This window comes from Phocoena phocoena, chromosome 2 (genome assembly GCF_963924675.1).
Source record: "Phocoena phocoena chromosome 2, mPhoPho1.1, whole genome shotgun sequence".
NCBI lineage: Eukaryota > Metazoa > Chordata > Mammalia > Artiodactyla > Phocoenidae > Phocoena > Phocoena phocoena.
The window spans coordinates 144,989,207-145,004,660 of NC_089220.1; the positions used below are offsets into that span (position 1 = coordinate 144,989,207).

Here is a 15,454-nt window from a genome sequence, read left to right on the forward strand (position 1 = left end):
GCCGGGCACTTAGCTGTCTTGGGGTGACTATGTGTGCTGTTTTGAACAGCTCTAGACAAAGTGAATAGATTCAATGTTATTATCTCCAGTTTGGTTCACGGTGAGAGTACAAGGGGCTAAAAGAGTGAGAGAAAAGAACAAATATGTCTAACAGACATATATTAGGAAGCCACATTCATGAAATAATCTATGGTTTCAGATCATTCAATATTCTATGCAATGAATATGACCACTGGAGCAGGGGTCTGGGTAGCTGGAGCCAAAGCACTTCCGTTTGGACATCACACTCACGCTGCTCTGTGAAAGGAAGCTGCAAGGACTCAGTGTGCTTCTAGACACTACAGTCTTGGATATGGAGCCAGAAATATGGCAGAATATATACTTGTAGAAATTAGAATTTTTAAAAAACACATTGCTTTGTTTGCTAAAAAATTAAAATTGAAAAACAATTTAAAAGAAGCACTAGTACCCTCAGGCTAGAGCCCAGAGCTTGCACCTTCTGTTGCCCTACTGGAGAGGCTGGGGCTGGGGGAGAAGCTGGGGCTGGGGGAGAAGCAGGGGCTGAGGGAGAAGCTGGGGATGGGGGAGAGGCTGGGGATGGGGGAGAAGCAGGGGCTGGGGGAGAAGCTGGGGATGGGGGAGAAGCAGGGGCTGGGGGAGAAGCAGGGGCTGGGGGAGAAGCTGGGGATGGGGGAGAAGCTGGGGATGGGGGAGAAGCAGGGGCTGGGGGAGAAGCTGGGGCTGGGGGAGAAGCAGGGGCTGGGGGAGAAGCTGGGGATGGGGGAGAAGCTGGGGATGGGGGAGAGGCTGGGGATGGGGGAGAAGCAGGGGCTGGGGGAGAAGCTGGGGATGGGGGAGAAGCAGGGGCTGGGGGAGAAGCTGGGGATGGGGGAGAAGCAGGGGCTGGGGGAGAAGCAGGGGCTGGGGGAGAAGCTGGGGATGGGGGAGAAGCTGGGGATGGGGGAGAAGCAGGGGCTGGGGGAGAAGCTGGGGCTGGGGGAGAAGCAGGGGCTGGGGGAGAAGCTGGGGATGGGGGAGAAGCTGGGGCTGGGGGAGAGGCTGGGGATGGGGGAGAAGCAGGGGCTGGGGGAGAAGCTGGGGCTGGGGGAGAAGCAGGGGCTGGGGGAGAAGCTGGGGCTGGGGGAGAAGCAGGGGCTGGGGGAGAAGCAGGGGCTGGGGGAGAAGCTGGGGCTGGGGGAGAAGCAGGGGCTGGGGGAGAAGCAGGGGCTGGGGGAGAAGCTGGGGCTGGGGGGAGTAGCTGGGGCTTGGGGAGAAACTGGAGCTGGGGGAGAAGCTGGGGATGTTGGTCCCGGGTCTGGGTGGAGGCACCTTCATGGCCAGGGCTGCAATTCCTGTGAAGGTGCTGCCTCTGCCAGGGGTCCTGGGGTCCATAATCACCTGACCACTGCTGCTACTACTGCTGTCCTATCCAAGCAGACACTTCCTCTTCCCTCTTGCCTCTGAGCTCCAGCTGGGCCTCCTAGAAGGACCAACACAGACGCAGTGGGCATGGAGCCCAGGGCAGAGCTCAGAACGCACTTGCCAGCACTGCCCACCTGTGCCCATGGGTCCGCTCTCAGCTGCATGAAGTGCTGCTCTCCGGAGGGGCTGGGGCGCCATCCACACCCCTCTACTTGGTGCCTTAGCTCTTCCTCTGTGTGGGGTCCATGGACAGCTTTCTGTGGAAGGCTTTGCTAAGCACATGACACTGCAGTGCCTTGAGGCTGCTGGTTTCTGCACATCTTCCTCACTGGAGACAGTTTCCTGAGGGCAGAGAATGTGCCCTGTTTGCACCTGGGCCGTAAACCTTGTGTTTGTTGAATGAATGATTGAATCCGGAATGAAGGAATGAGAGGTCTGCGCTTGGGAAAACTGGGGGTAGGTTGGGGATTTTTTTTTCTCTGCATAGTATCTTCTTTCCATACTCCCAAGATCATAGATTCGCCAGCACGGCCCTCCCTGCCCTAGTGTGTCCTCCACGTCTGGACCTGCGCCTGGTATTTGAGGATGTGTGATTGGCACTGTGCTGTCAAGGGGCTATTCCTGAGCCTTGTGGCATAAAACACAGATGGCTATTTCTAGCCAGGACTATTTATAGAGAATTTATGGAAAAATAGTTATTTGTTTGAACAAATTTGGAAAATTCGGGTTTAAGCACCTTAAACATGATTTTTTACTCGCTGAGATTTTCTCAGTATTTTAATACGCTGATGTGACACTCCAGGAAGGGCACAAGTTAGCTGAGTTCTTCAAACTTGTGTAATCAAAAAAAAAAAAACAACCTTTGTTTTAGGAATATCTAAGCAGAGTTTGGTAGTTGGTAAAAATCTGACTTTATTTTTATTCTTTTAATTTTTCTTTTATATTGTTGTATAGTTGATTTACAATGTTGTGTTAGTTTCAGGTGTACAGAAAAGTGATTCAGTTATATGTATACATGTATCTATTCTTTTTCAGATTCCTTTCCCATATGGGTTATTACAGAATATTGAGTAGAGTTCCCTGTGCTATTCGGTAGGTCCTTGTTGTTTATCTATTTTATATATAGTAGTGTGTATATGTTAATCCCAAACTCCTAATTTATCCCTCCCCCACCTTTCCCCTTTGGTAACCATAAGTTTGTTTTCTAAGTCTGTGAGTCTATTTCTGTTTTGTAAATAAGTTCATTTGTATCATATTTTAGATTCCACATATAAGTGATATCGTATGATATTTGTCTTTCTCTTTCTGACTTACTTCACTTAGTATGATAATATCTAAGTCCATCCACGTTGCTGCAAATGGCATTTTTGCTTTCATTTTTTTATGACTGAGTAATATTCCATTGTATTGGGTTGGCCAAAAAGTTCATTCAAGTTTTTCCATAACATCCTATGGAAAAACCCAAATGAGATTTTTGGTCAACCCAATATATATATATACCACATCTTCTTTACCCATTCATCTGTTCATGGACATTTAGGTTGCTTCCATGTCCTGGCTATTGTAAATAGTGCTACTATCCATGTATTGGGGTGCACAGATCATTTTGAATTATGTTTTTCTCCAGATATGTGCTCAGGAATGGGACTGCAGGATCATAGGTGGTTCTATTTTTAGATTTTTAAGAAACCTCCAGGGACTTCCCTGGTGGTGCAGTGGTTAAGAATCCACCTGCCAGTGCAAGGGACAGGGGTTTGAGCCCTGGTCTGGGAAGATCCCACATGCCACAGAGCAACTAAGCCGGTGCACGACAACTACTGAGCCTGTGCCCTAGAGCCTGCGAGCCACAACTGCTGAAGCTTGAGCACCTATAGCCCATGCTTCACGACAAGAGAAGCCACTGCAATGAGAAGCCCGTGCACCTCAACCAAGAGTAGCCCCCACTCGCCACAACTAGAAAAAGCCCGCACACAGCAATGAAGACCCAACGCAGCCAAAAATAAATAAATAAATTTAAAAAACACAACCCCCCACAAAAAAACTTATAAAAAAAAAAAAAGAAACCTCCATACTGTTCTCCATAGTGGCTGTACCAATTTACATTCCCACCAACAGTGTAGGAGGGCTCCCTTCTCTACATACCCTCTCCAGCATTTATTGTAATCTGACTTTAAATATATTTGTTTCGAAAACTCTTTGAATAGACAACATGTGCACACAGTATGAAATTCAATAGACACAAACAGAATATTATCCAGCCATAAAAAAAAAGAAGGAAATCTTGCCATTTGTGACGACACGGATGGACCTTAAAGGCATTATGCTAAGTGAAATAAGTCACACAGAGAAAGCTGAATGCCTTATGATCTCATACGTGAAATCTAAAAAAAAAAAAACCCCAAACAAACTAAATTCATAGAAACAGAGAACAGATTGGTGGTTGGCAGAGGCAGGGCGCAGGGTGTGTGTAAAATGGGTGAAGGGAGTCAAAAAGTACAGCTTCACTTATAATATGAATAAACCCTGGGGGTGTAATGTAAAGCATGGTGACTATAGTTGGGTATGCTGTGCTGTGTATTTGAAAGTTGCTAAGAGACTAGATCTTGAAAGTTTTCATCACAAGAAAATAGTTGTAACTACGTATAGTGATGGATGTTATCTAGACTGGTGGTGATCATTTTGCGATATATACAAATATCGAATCGTTACGTTATTCACCTGAAACTAATATAATGTTATATGCCAATTATATCTCAGTTTTGAAATAAAGAGAAAAAAAAATAGAGTGTTTCTAAAACAGTACGGAGAGAAACCCACATCTCAGGGCTCCATGAGCCTGAGACTTGAGGCTGTCTATTGCCACGGGGCCCAACCTCTGCCCCAAGGGAGCAGGTTGCATGGTCCTCTCTCTCAGGATCTGAGATGGGTGTGGGTGCAGGTGGCCACCCTGCCGTCGTGGGCCCAGGCTGCCTGAGTGGCCTCGGTCCCGGGCATGGGATAGAGCTGAGAACTGGAGAACGAGGCCCGGACCTTGGAGGTACTGGACACACCAGTCATTGCAGGAAAAGAGGGAAGCGAAGGCCATCGCCTGGTGCTCACTTCTTGGCGTCCTCTAAGCTCTGTCTCACCGGACACGCACAGAAGGAGCACACTCAGATGTGTCAGCCCCGCAGCCCCGCAGGTGCAGTGTTGGCCAGAATCATAGGGAAGAAGCACCGCCATCCAAATGAGGACCAATGGGTCCAGCATCCGGACCTCGGAACCCGCACGCTGGGTTCTGCTGGATTTCACAACCACATCCATTCAGGGGGTGGACCGGCCACATGAGACCTTCCAGAAGGGGACAGTACAGCAAAGACTGTACTGAAAGACGGACGTGCCTTTGGACCAAGGCCTCGTAAGACCGATTTAGGGCTGGGAAGCTGCAAACACCTCGGGTTGCGGGTCCTGATGGTGCTGCTGGAGAACTGACCACAACCAGCAAGGAGAGACAGGAGAGTGCCTGCCGGCCCCTGGAACTAGATCGAACACAGGAGCCTGGCTCAGAGCTGGCCACGCAGGCTTGGGGTGGGGAGAAAAAGGGGGTGGGTGTGCCTGGGTCACTTACCATCAGACCCCTCACATGGGAAGGCAGGGACCCACACCCAGTTAGAAGCCTTGCAGTAGCCCAGGACCTGGAGTGGAGACTGCCCACCCTAATTTCCTCCTCTCCTGGCTGGTGGATCACAGGGCAGATGTTGTCATTGTTTTTTTACTGCATGGGGAGTTCGGCAGACCCCAACACGAATGGGGCACTTTGAGGGGTCACCCCTGACCTGCCAAGATTTGGGGGAGGGTGGTTCTAGACAGCTTTGGTTGTGGTATCGTTTATTTATCACCGTATAATAAACCACCTCGAAACAGCATAAAATTAAAAGTATCGGTAATCTTGCTGCTGAATCTGGGACTTCTGTCCCAGGGCTTCTGCCAGTAGCTGCCTGTGGGAACGCCAAGTCTTCCAGTTTTTCTAGTCAGTCTAGAAAACCAATTTTCTTAAATATGGAAACTTCTCACTTTTAGCTAATTTTAAAACTACAGGGGCTACACAAGAGCAGCCCAGGGGCAGCCAGCTTGTGCCTCTGCCTCGCCTTGCAAGGTCAATTTGGAATGGCCCAGGGCAGGTAAGGCATTCCAGAAGCTTCTCTACTCAGCACACTCTTTGGTGCCTTGCCTGGGGTGTTCAGAGACAGGCGTGGGTGAAAGGTGAAGTGGTGAAGGAGTGAGGAGAAAGGCTTCCCAGAGAAGCCCGGCAGAGCATCTGGGCAGCAGATGAAGGGAGGGGGTGGCAGCTGGGGGTGGGGGGCACCCCACAGGGCACAGACGCCTCCTGCACTCCATTCTCTTTATTTCTCTGTTGAGGACCACTCTTTGCCAACTTTCCCAGCAGAGCACACCTTCATGAAAGAGCTTGAGCTCAGCCACACTGAAGTGTAAGTAGCTACTGAATCATAACATAACTGCCTCCGGACAGTTGTCCTTCATCAAAAGTTGTCTTTAGGGCTTCCCTGGTGGCGCAGTGGTTGAGAGTCCGCCTGCCGATGCAGGGGACACAGGTTCATGCCCCGGTCTGGGAAGATCCCACATGCCGCGGAGCGGCTGGGCCCATGAGCCATGGCTGCTGAGCCTGCACGTCCGGAGCCTGTGCTCCGCAACGGGAGAGGCCACAACAGTGAGAGGCCCGCGTACCGCAAAAAAAAAAAAAAACAAAAAGTTGTCTTTAGAAAAAGACTGTGGGGTCAAAGTGCAAATCTTTCATGGTAACGTCTCAAACTGACAGGTGAATGTCAGAAAGAGTGTGAGGTGATGGTCTTCAGCAAGCCTACGAATTTGTGTGTCATCATCATCGTCAACACCATCATCGTAATCACTGTTGTCATCATCACCACAGCCATCACCGTCATCACCATCATAACCGTCACCGCCACCACCGTCACCTTCATCATCAGTACCACCACCATCATCGTCATCACCATCATCATCATCACCACCATCATCGTCATCGCCTTCATCATCACAACCATCGTGACCACCATCATCGTCATCACCATCATCATCTCGCCACAGTAATGACATCCCTTCTTAGCCTTGGGTGGAAGAAGGACACTTCCTGCTTCTTCCAGATCTACCATCCTCTCTGGTCCTGGAGAACATTCATGGGCCCCAAAGGTCTCTGCAGGGCCCCCATCAGCCACATGCTGAAAGGCTCCAGAGAGAGACACCAGAGAGCGAGCCTAGCCTGTCCATACTGGCCCTGAGCCGCCGAGCATCTGCTCTGTGCCAGGCTGGGGCTGGGTTCTGCACCTTCCTCTTCTAGCCATCGGCTGAGTCCCCAAAGCCAACCTCCCTTCCTTCCCTTGTTGCCCTCCATCTGGAGGACTTGGTCCCTGTGTCCACCTTGCTCTGCTTCCTCCTCCTGCCTCTCAACTGCTGCCTTAGTTATTGCCCCAAACACTTTCACTGAACAAGCAAATGTCCATTGCACATGTCTGGATCTCACAAAGCAGGCATCAGGTAGCCATCTTCCTTCTGCCAGCCCAGTGGTGCCACATTCAGTCCCCTTAGCTAAGGAAAGGGTTGAGGGGACACCTGACACAGGCAGGCAATTGCACGCAGGAGCCTATCCATGGCAGAGCAGGCTGTGGCCTGAGGCTGTGTCGCATGTCATGGACTGTCAAGTTCAACAGGATCCCAACAGGCTCAGTGTGCTCAAGGCAGAATGGGTTGTTTGGATTAGTAATGCAGTGATAAGTTTAAAACACTTGTTTACCCTCTACAAAGCACTAGACAGAGTGGAAGTCACCTTTTCCTTCTCAGCATGGGGGGAGGGACACAGGCCCTGGAGGGAGTCAGAGGATGTGTGCTCTTGGCCCACCTTCTTTTTAAATTTATTTTATTTTGTTTTATTTTTTTTGGCTGCGTTGGGGCTTCATTGCTGCCGCACGGGCTTTCTCTAGTTGCGGCGAGCGGGGGCTACTCTCTGTTGCGGTGCGCGGGCTTCTCATTGCGGTGGCTCTCTTGCTGCGGAGCACGGGCTCTAGGCATGCGGGCTTCAGGAGTTGCAGTAAGCAGGCTCAGTAGTTGTGGCTCGCGGACTCTAGAGCACAGGCTCAGTAGTTGTGGCACACGGACTTAGTTGCTCCGTGGCATGTACGATCTTCCCGGACCAGGGCTCGAATCTGTGTCTCCTGCATTGTCAGGTGGATTCTTAACCACTGCTCCACCAGGGAAGCCCAGGCCCACCTTCTTGATGGCTCGCTGTGAGAGCCTGGAGCAGCCCTGAGCCTCACCAGAACGCAGATTTGTTGGCTGTGCAGTGAGGAGGTCACACGGAGAGCTCCAGTGTTCCTCCAAGATGCAGCAAAGCCTGCAATGCTGTGGGTTGGTGATCTCTTGCAGACTCACCAAGGCAGACATTCCTTCACTGAGTTGCAGTGGACGCCGCCCCCATACTGAGCAGGGCCCTTCAGAGGCCACCCTGAGATGACAGAGCAAAAGGCCAGTAGTTAGATGTTGTCATCGCTAACCCCCAGCCAGTCTACTAGGACATATGTGTGATGGGTACTGACATGTCCCAGTGCTTTACAACATGAAAACCATCTCATCTCATGAGAACAAGATGTGAAGGCAATGTCCACTTTACAGATGAAGGAAATGACATTCGAAACAACTAAAGGCTGCCTAAAGCCACACAGACAGTCGATGGTGCAGCTGGACCCCCGACTCCCAGTTGTTTTCTTGCGATCCAGGCAGTGGCTGAAGGCAGGAAGGTGGAGGATTACTGAAGACATCTTCACCTCCTTAGTCTGACCTCCCTCTGGTCCTAAAACTACATTCTCTAGATGCTATCTCTTTCCCTCCAAAGCAAAAGGGAGCATGCACTAAGATTTATCAACCCCTCACACCCTAGTGAGAATAATATCTCCACGCTGCATCTGACCATGAGTAGGTAGTGAAGTTGTGTAGCAAGGAGGGAAGAATGCTGTCTGAGAAGGGCCAAGGGAGCTTCAGTGAACAGACAGTGTGGAGCCCAGAAAGGAAGATGCAAGATGAACTGTTCGACAATATTCCTTTTACAAGGACACAATTGAATTTTACATTTTTATGGGATGAACCAACAACCCCCCCCCCATCATTGGTCTATTAAAGTCCTAACCCCCAGGATCTCAGAATGTGATTGTATTTGGAGATTGGGACTTTAAAGAGGTAATTAAGGTGAAACAAAGTCACTCAGGTGAGCCCTTATCTCACGTGACTAGTGTCCTTGTAAGAAAAGGAGATTAGAACACAGACATAGAGGGAAGACCACGTGAGGGTTCAGGGAGGAGGTGCTCGCCTACATTCTAAGGAGAGAGAAGCAGAACACAGCCCTGCTAGCACCGTGATCTTGCACAACTTAAAAGTTGAGTGTTATGTTTTACTTGGTGGACAAATTTGAGGACTTAAGCCGGGGACCCAGCATTTCAGATAATCTAAGGAACTGCTCCAAAGAGGCAAGGGCAGGAGGTGGGGTGGAAACCAGGATGTATAGGAATTTTTGCAACAAAGACCAAGTTTCAGAACATCAAAAGATTACTGTTAATTAAAGAAAACCAGCATCTCAAGTTCAGGCATTTAGTGCTTGTCTGTGTATGGGAAGATGCAAGAGTCTGCGCTCCCTGAAATCACTCCTTTGATGTGCACCTCAGCTATCTGGGGCCAGTGTCCTCTGCTTTCTCATCCTGAACCCCCTCAGGGTGCACTGTTAGGGGTGGCTGCAGCTTCTGATGGTTTGATGGTGGGCATTCTCTTTCCATCCTGAGTTCCCTCAGGGCTCACCATCTGGGAGGCTGTAACGTGATGGCTTGATGGCTGCAACATCGTGTGTTTATTGATATGGCAGGTGATATTTCTCACTCACAGTGTCTTTCCCCAGCCTTTTGCACCCACTGGCTAGATCCCCACATTGTAACAATAGGGCTTCACTCCTTTGGAGGACATCTCGGATGGTCTCACTGAATCAAAATTCTCCCAAGGAAGGGCCATATTCTAAAAAATTGGTGTTGCCAACACGCGTGTGCTCTGACAGCAGATCTGAGGGAAGAGCCCAGCACCCCGAACCTGCATCCCTCTCACCTAACCGCAGGTAAGGGACATTTGTCTTTTCCTGACCATGACCCAGATCTCCTCCTGCACTGGCAGGGAGTGCCCCATGGTGGGAGTTTGGTGGGAGGTGACTTCTGAAGCCAAAGTAGCGAGACCGTCGTTCCTCACCAGCCCACCCACCCAGCAGGGCACACGGGCCTGTGACCTGGGGGATGCTCCTGCATGAGGCCTGGGCTCCCCGTGAGAGGCGACATCATGAAGGGATGCCTAGACTTGGTACGCAGCCGGGCAGTGGGCTGCCCCAGATGGTAGGGCAGTAGCACCACCCTGACTGGCCCGGTCTGTGGTTCAGCTGCATACGTGTTCCTACTCCACGCTCCCTTGGTTCCTGGGTGTTTTCCAAGCTTGGTTCTGCAGCCTTGCTTCCTGGTGTCCTTCTAGTAAAGGCCCTTTCTGCTGAGTCATGCCAGTTGGTTTGCGTTGCCTGCTGCCGGGCTCTAGCTATTGGTCTGGTGCCCAGGAGGGGAGGTGGGGCTGGTCCCCCGGAAGCTGGCATGATCTTAAAAGGCACTTGTGTGGTGCATGCCGTCTTCAAGCAACGGACGGGGACTCTGTCTTTGGCGAGTGGGAGCGAAACCCGAGGGAGCCCTGGAGGAGTTCAGGGGACTCTGGGGGCTCCAGGCTGTCCAGTCCCAATCTCCCCATCCCAGGTGTCAGCCCCTGCCCTTTCTGATCTGGGCCTTGATGTTTGCTGGCCTGTGCAGGAAGGAGACAAATTATACACCAAAGTAGCTGCTGAACCTGCCTAGTACCGACCTGGGGGTTCATCTGAGGGGGCAAAAGTGTGAGCGGGTTACAGAGATCCACTGATATGAGAGCATTTGGCCATCACACAGAACTCAACATCCTGGAATGCGTCCTAGAATGATTCCTTCTGGAATGGCTCTGGGAAGCTTGAGAAAAGCAGTGAATGGCCTAGTTTTTAAAGAGAATGGCAGTGGGAAAGCAATGCCAGAACTTGCAAAGCAGACCGTGGAGGAAAGATCAAAGCTCAGGGAAGGAGGAGCCTGCAAGACCACAGACATAGAAAACAATCTTGGGGTTACCGAAGGGGAAAGGTGGGAAGGGATAACATAGGTGTATGGGATTAACAGATACACACTACTATATTTAAAATAGATAAACAACAAGGACCTACTGTATAGCACAGGGAACTATAATCAATAGCTTGTAATAGCCTATAAAGGAAAAGAATCTGAAAAAGAATATATATATATATATATATATATATATATATATATAATGAAATCACTTTGCTGTACATCTAAAACTAGCACAACATGGTAAGTCAACTATACTTCAATAAAAAACAAAACTAAACAAAAAAGAATCGGTCAGCTCTATGAGGCTGGAAAACCCAGTATCTGACTCTGCTCCTTGGAAGGTCTGGAGGACACTTACCAAGATGGTAAGGAACTCACTGGTGGGGGGAGGTGCTGGCCACGTTAAGGAGCTCGGTGGAGGCTGGCCCCGGCAGGGCAGCCAGGACTGGTGGTAGGAGGTGTGATCACAGAACAGGGCTCCTAGAAGCAGTGGGGGTGACAGACCCCGGGAACAGCAAGGGCCAGCAGCAGCCCGTAACTGCAGCACTTGTTTCTTCAAGTGGGTGTGATGACCATAATTATTATAATGGGCTACAAGGTCAGAATGAGGGGGAAGGGGGTGAGGTTCTACTTTCAGAGGTCCATGCAATGGAGATGGCTTATAGCACAAGGTGTTCCTAGGGGCAAAACAGACGGGCAACCATCTAAGGTACTACTGAACAGGCATAATCAAAAGTGTCAAAAATGGATTCACAAAAAAATGTCTATCAGCTGGATAAACAAAATGTGGCATATCCATACACAGAAGTATTATTTGGCCATAAAAAGGAATGTCATACTGTCACATGCTACACAATGGGAAAGACACCTGTCACGAAAGGTTGCATATTGTATAATTCCATTTGTATCAAATGCCCAGTATTCTGGCAAATACAGAGAGAAGTAGGTTAATCATTGCTGGGGGTGGTAAAGGGGGTGAACTGAGTCTGACTGCCAACAGGTACAGGGTTTCTTCCAGGGGTGATGGAAATGTTCTGGAATCAGATAGTGGCAATGGTGGCACAACCTTGTGAATTACTAAAAACCACGAAGTTGTACACTTTCAAATGGTGAATTGGATGCTGTATGGATTATATCTCAAGAAGAAAAGAGCTGTATTCACAGAAGGCTATGGAAAGTCACGGTCTTCTGCCCATTTTCCAGACCTGAGCTGGTTTTCACATATAGACCCCATCAACTGAAGAGTAGGCTGAGTCCCACAGCGAGTGTAGACAGCAGTGATTCCTTCAGTCCTTCTCTGAAAGGGCCTGTGGCCGTCTCTTTGGGAACTGCGTCCTGGGAGAGGGAATTAACCAGGTTTGCAAGGGTGGTGGGATATGGTCCGGGGTGATACTGCTACTTGTAGTGCCATCAGGCCCTCCTGTTAGGGTGAGGGCACATGGGAGTTAGGTAACGAATGGATTCCTGACTCACATCCATCACAGTGTGTTCACTGGGCCCAGGGAACCATCTGCTAATGTCCCGAGTTCTTGAATGTTTGACTAGAATGAACTCACTCGACAGTGAGCAGAACCCACAAATTGTTCCTTGTCCTGTAGAATAGGGGCTATGTGGGAAGGCCAAGTGGCAGCCCTGGAACCGGCCCCCTCTAGGTAAGATACTAATTCAGAGACAATACTTCATTGGGGGTGAGGTGGAAAGGAGGATTTTCAGAGAGTAGGGCCACTCAAAAACTTCAAGATGGTGGCGCCCATCACCACCCCAGTTTAATTCACTAGTGTTTAATTTAATTGACTAGAATTTAATTGACTAGAATTTAAATCACTAGTCTCTTCCCTGCAAAGACCACCCAGGTCAGGTGGGTGACAGTGGGCTACCGCAAACTGACCATGCAATAGTCCAACTGCAGCCACTGTCCCTTATTGGAGTTTCTTTATTAAACCAGATTAATATAGCCTTCACTCCGCGGCCCGTAGCTATTGACCTGATGAATTTCATCTTTTCCATACCCATCAGAAGGAGGACCAACTCGTATTCACGTGTGGTGAACAAAAGTAAACACTCAGAGTTTTGCTCCAAGGCTGTGTTGGTTCTCCTGTTCTCTATGATAATAAGTCTGCAGGTCAGGGACCACACGGTACGAACATTCTACAGAGCAGCACACTGGTCTACTGTCTTGTGATACCAGGTCAACCAGACCTGAAGAGCAGGAATTGACAAGTACCCCTGATGCCACGGCAAGACACGTGTTTTCTGGAGGGTGGGTGACCATCCCCACGAAGATTCAGGGGCCTGACCCATTTGTGGTGTTTTTAGGAACCCAGTTGTCTAGGGCATGACGGGTTACTCCTCCAAATAAAGGGAAAGTTATTGCACCTTAAACTTCCTACCTCTAAGGAAAAAGCACAATGCTTGGCAGGCCTTTTTGGGTTTTGGAGGCAGAATATTTCACACTTGGGAACTGCTCTGACCCATTTATCAGCTGGTGCAGGTTTCTAGTTTGGAGGAGATATGAGTGGCTCTCAGAGCAAGAAGGGGCTGTGCAGGAGACAGACCATTGCGTCGACAGCTTTGATTCTTGGGCTACCAACCACCAGCAGTGGTCCGGATCCCATGGCATCCACCTCTGTACACTGACACCTGTCCCTCACCTTACACCGAAGCCCTCATGGGGGTTTTCATGGTGAGTGGACCAAGGAGGAAAAAGCCCAAACTTGTTTCATGAACGGGTCTGTTCCATGTGTCAGGGAGAGACAAAGATGGACAAGAATGGCTCGCAGCCCTCAGCAGGGGTGGCTGCAGCTGTGAGAGTTCTCCTCGTGGGCAGAGTGTCATGCAGGGCATCTGGCCATCCACTTTGTGTGTCCAGAAAGGTGCCCTGAGGTAAGGATATATATGGACTCATGGGCAGTGGGCACTTGCTTAGCTGACTGGTCAGGAGCCTGGAAGGAGTGAATTGGAAGGTCAGGGACAAGGAGACCTGGGAAGAGGCACGTGATTGGACAGACCAGGAGTGGGCAGAGCATGAGAATCTTTTCACCCAGGAGAGGCCTGACATAACCATGTGGACAGGGTAACTTGGCCAATAGATGTCAGGCCTCCTCTGCCCTCCTACCTGGGTGATTGAGCAAAGGAGGACAGAGGATGGGGGGACTGGCCACATTGGGGGCCACGCACAGTTGATCCTCAATTTTAATAGAATCTTGTATCTTTTTTTTTTTTTTTTGGCTGTGTTGTGTCTTCGTTGCTGCATGCGAGCTTTCTCTAGTTGTGGTGAGCAGGGGCTGCTCTTTTTTTGTGGTACACAGGCTTCTCGCTGCGGTGGCTTCTCTTGTTGCAGAGCATGGGCTCTAGGTGCACAGGCTTCAGTAGTTGCAGCACTTGGGCTCAGTAGTTGCGGTACGCAGGCTCAGTAGTTGTGGCACATAGGCTCAGTAGTCGTGGCTCGTGGGCTCTAGAGCACAGGCTCAGTAGTTGTGGAGCAAGGGCTTAGTTGCTCCACAGCATGTGGGATCTTCCCGGACCAGGGATCGAACCCATGTCCCCTGCAGCAGATTCTTAACCACTGAGCCACCAGGGAAGTCCTGAATCTTGTATCATTATTACTTGATGCTCTTTGCTGCTAATAATGTTTTCATCAAAATACTCTCATCTGATATTAACATAATGACACCCTTTTCTTTGTATCTAAATACATGCACGTATCTTTTTTCAAGCCTTTCATTCTCAACTGTTCTGTAACGTTATGTTTTAGAAGTCTCTCATTGAAAAGCAAATAACTGTACTTTTAAAAACTAGTTCTAGAATCTTTGTCTTTTATCTGGAACATTTGGTATGTATATAGAAAGAGTAAAAAGTATTTAAAAGTAAAATACATATAGTAAAAGTATTTAAAGTATATATAAAGTATTTTAATATATATTTAGTTAACATATATAGTTGATATACAAAGTATTGATACATTTGAGTGTTAATTTAGCATGCAATTTTATGGTTTCTTTGTCTTCCATCTTTTCCCCCTTCTTTAAGAATGCTTTTTTTTTTCCGTTCATACCCTTGTTCTAATCTTTTAGTGAATATCTTAGAAATTATACCATGAATTCCTTTTGTAAAATTGAGGTATAATTGACATATAACATTATATTAGTTTCAGGGGTAGAATGTGATGATTCAACATATGTATATATTATCAAATAATCACCATGGTAAGTCTAGTTAACATCCATCATCACACATAGTTACCAATTTTTTTTCTTGTGATGAGAACTTTTAAGATCTACTCTCTTAGCAATTTTCAAATACACCACACAGCGTGATTAACTACAGTCACCATGCAGTACGTCATATCCCCAGGACTTATTTATTTCGTAACTGGAATTTTGTACTTTTTGACCCCCTTCACCCATCTCACCCACCATTTCACACTTCACCCATGACTTCTTAATATATAAAAATCCGAACTCAATATGTTTATGTTCCACCCAGCAGAACAAGGACCTTGGACACTTGAACTCCACGTAACTCATGCTTGACATGTGTGTTTTCCTGTCTAGAACTTTAATTCTATTCTGATTTTCCCAATCCCACCAGGTATTATTCACACTGCTAGTAAAACCAATGGTTGTATTTATTTACCCTTACGTGTCCTTTCTTCCACCTGAAGCCTCCATCTGAGATCTCTTTCATTCTCTTGAAATACATTTTTCAGAACTCCCTTCAATAAGAGTCATCTGGTAATAAACTCCCTGAGTCTTTTTTTTTTTTTTTTTTTTTGTGTACGTGGGCCTCTCACTGTTGTGGCCTCTCCC

General features: G+C 48.5%; 1 protein-coding gene across 1 annotated transcript in view; it reads left to right on the plus strand.

Moving 5' to 3' along the window:
- The first annotated feature begins 6,264 nt into the window (after positions 1 to 6,264).
- The window catches only part of TRPM1 (transient receptor potential cation channel subfamily M member 1), a 212,459-nt gene continuing 203,269 nt past the window's right edge, over positions 6,265 to 15,454 (plus strand). The window contains exon 1 of the mRNA XM_065871777.1: positions 6,265 to 6,524. Coding sequence (XP_065727849.1) covers positions 6,265 to 6,524 — 260 coding nt within the window. The remainder of the gene's footprint in view (positions 6,525 to 15,454) is intronic.